This window comes from Batrachochytrium dendrobatidis (assembly GCF_000203795.2).
Source record: "Batrachochytrium dendrobatidis JAM81 unplaced genomic scaffold BATDEscaffold_8, whole genome shotgun sequence".
Classification (NCBI taxonomy): domain Eukaryota; kingdom Fungi; phylum Chytridiomycota; class Chytridiomycetes; order Rhizophydiales; genus Batrachochytrium; species Batrachochytrium dendrobatidis.
This window is the reverse complement of record NW_006281106.1, coordinates 200,889-201,703: the sequence shown is the minus strand read 5'-3', so window position 1 is coordinate 201,703 and position 815 is coordinate 200,889. Positions and strand designations below refer to the sequence as shown.

General features: G+C 32.5%; 1 protein-coding gene across 1 annotated transcript in view; it reads left to right on the top strand.

Annotated features, from left to right (window-relative positions):
• Positions 1-488: 488 nt before the first annotated feature.
• Positions 489-815, top strand: part of BATDEDRAFT_89805 (uncharacterized protein) — a gene marked incomplete at both ends in the record, with an annotated part of 1,099 nt that continues 772 nt past the window's right edge. Inside the window, one exon of the mRNA XM_006680075.1 lies at positions 489-633. Coding sequence (XP_006680138.1) covers positions 489-633 — 145 coding nt within the window. The remainder of the gene's footprint in view (positions 634-815) is intronic.

Sequence of the window (815 nt, the reverse complement as noted above, 5' to 3'; positions counted from 1 at the left end):
GTATCTGATCACCAAATATTCCAATACATCACTAATACCACAGTGTAAACAGTAATACAGTTGATCAGTATTGTGGCAAGACTTTTCATTCAAGTTTGTATTTGGAAATACTCGATGGTTTAATCACCACATACTATTTGTAATGCGATTGTCATTGATCTCATCTCATTCCACTCCAGTCCATCTGATTTATGATGATGTTTAGTAATCCATTACCATGTGTTGTAGTAAACTAACTTGTTTATTAAACCAAATCCACAACGATCACATTCAGAATATTAATTTACAGTATTTCTAAATGCATGTTTGATAACAATTCAATTTTGTTACAAAAAACTGATCAAAACAATACTAAAATGGAACAACTCGTTTGTGTGTTTTACAACAATCCAAACATGAACAATTCTCGGCAATTGTTGGACATTCGCATGAATGAAATTATCAAATCAAAACTTGATCAAAATTCAACTTTACTAATTTTATCAAACATGAAGTTGGATGATATCATGAAAGAGTTGATCCAACACCTGGAAGATTTGGAACTATTAACAACAGATGATCAACTATACAAGGCTGATGAAATATGGGACAGACTGCTTGACTTGCTACTGGAGTTGGAAGAACAGAATCGCAGTAAGTTTAATAGTTATTGTATTATTGATGAATTCAAATCATTGCTGACTTTGTGTTGGTTTGAAATGGCAGAGTCTACAAATGTATTGCAGCGCTTACAGAGTATTGGACTGGAAAATATCACAGCCAAGTATTTGGAGTATAATCGACCCAGTTTACAGGTATTCATATATTGTAACAAT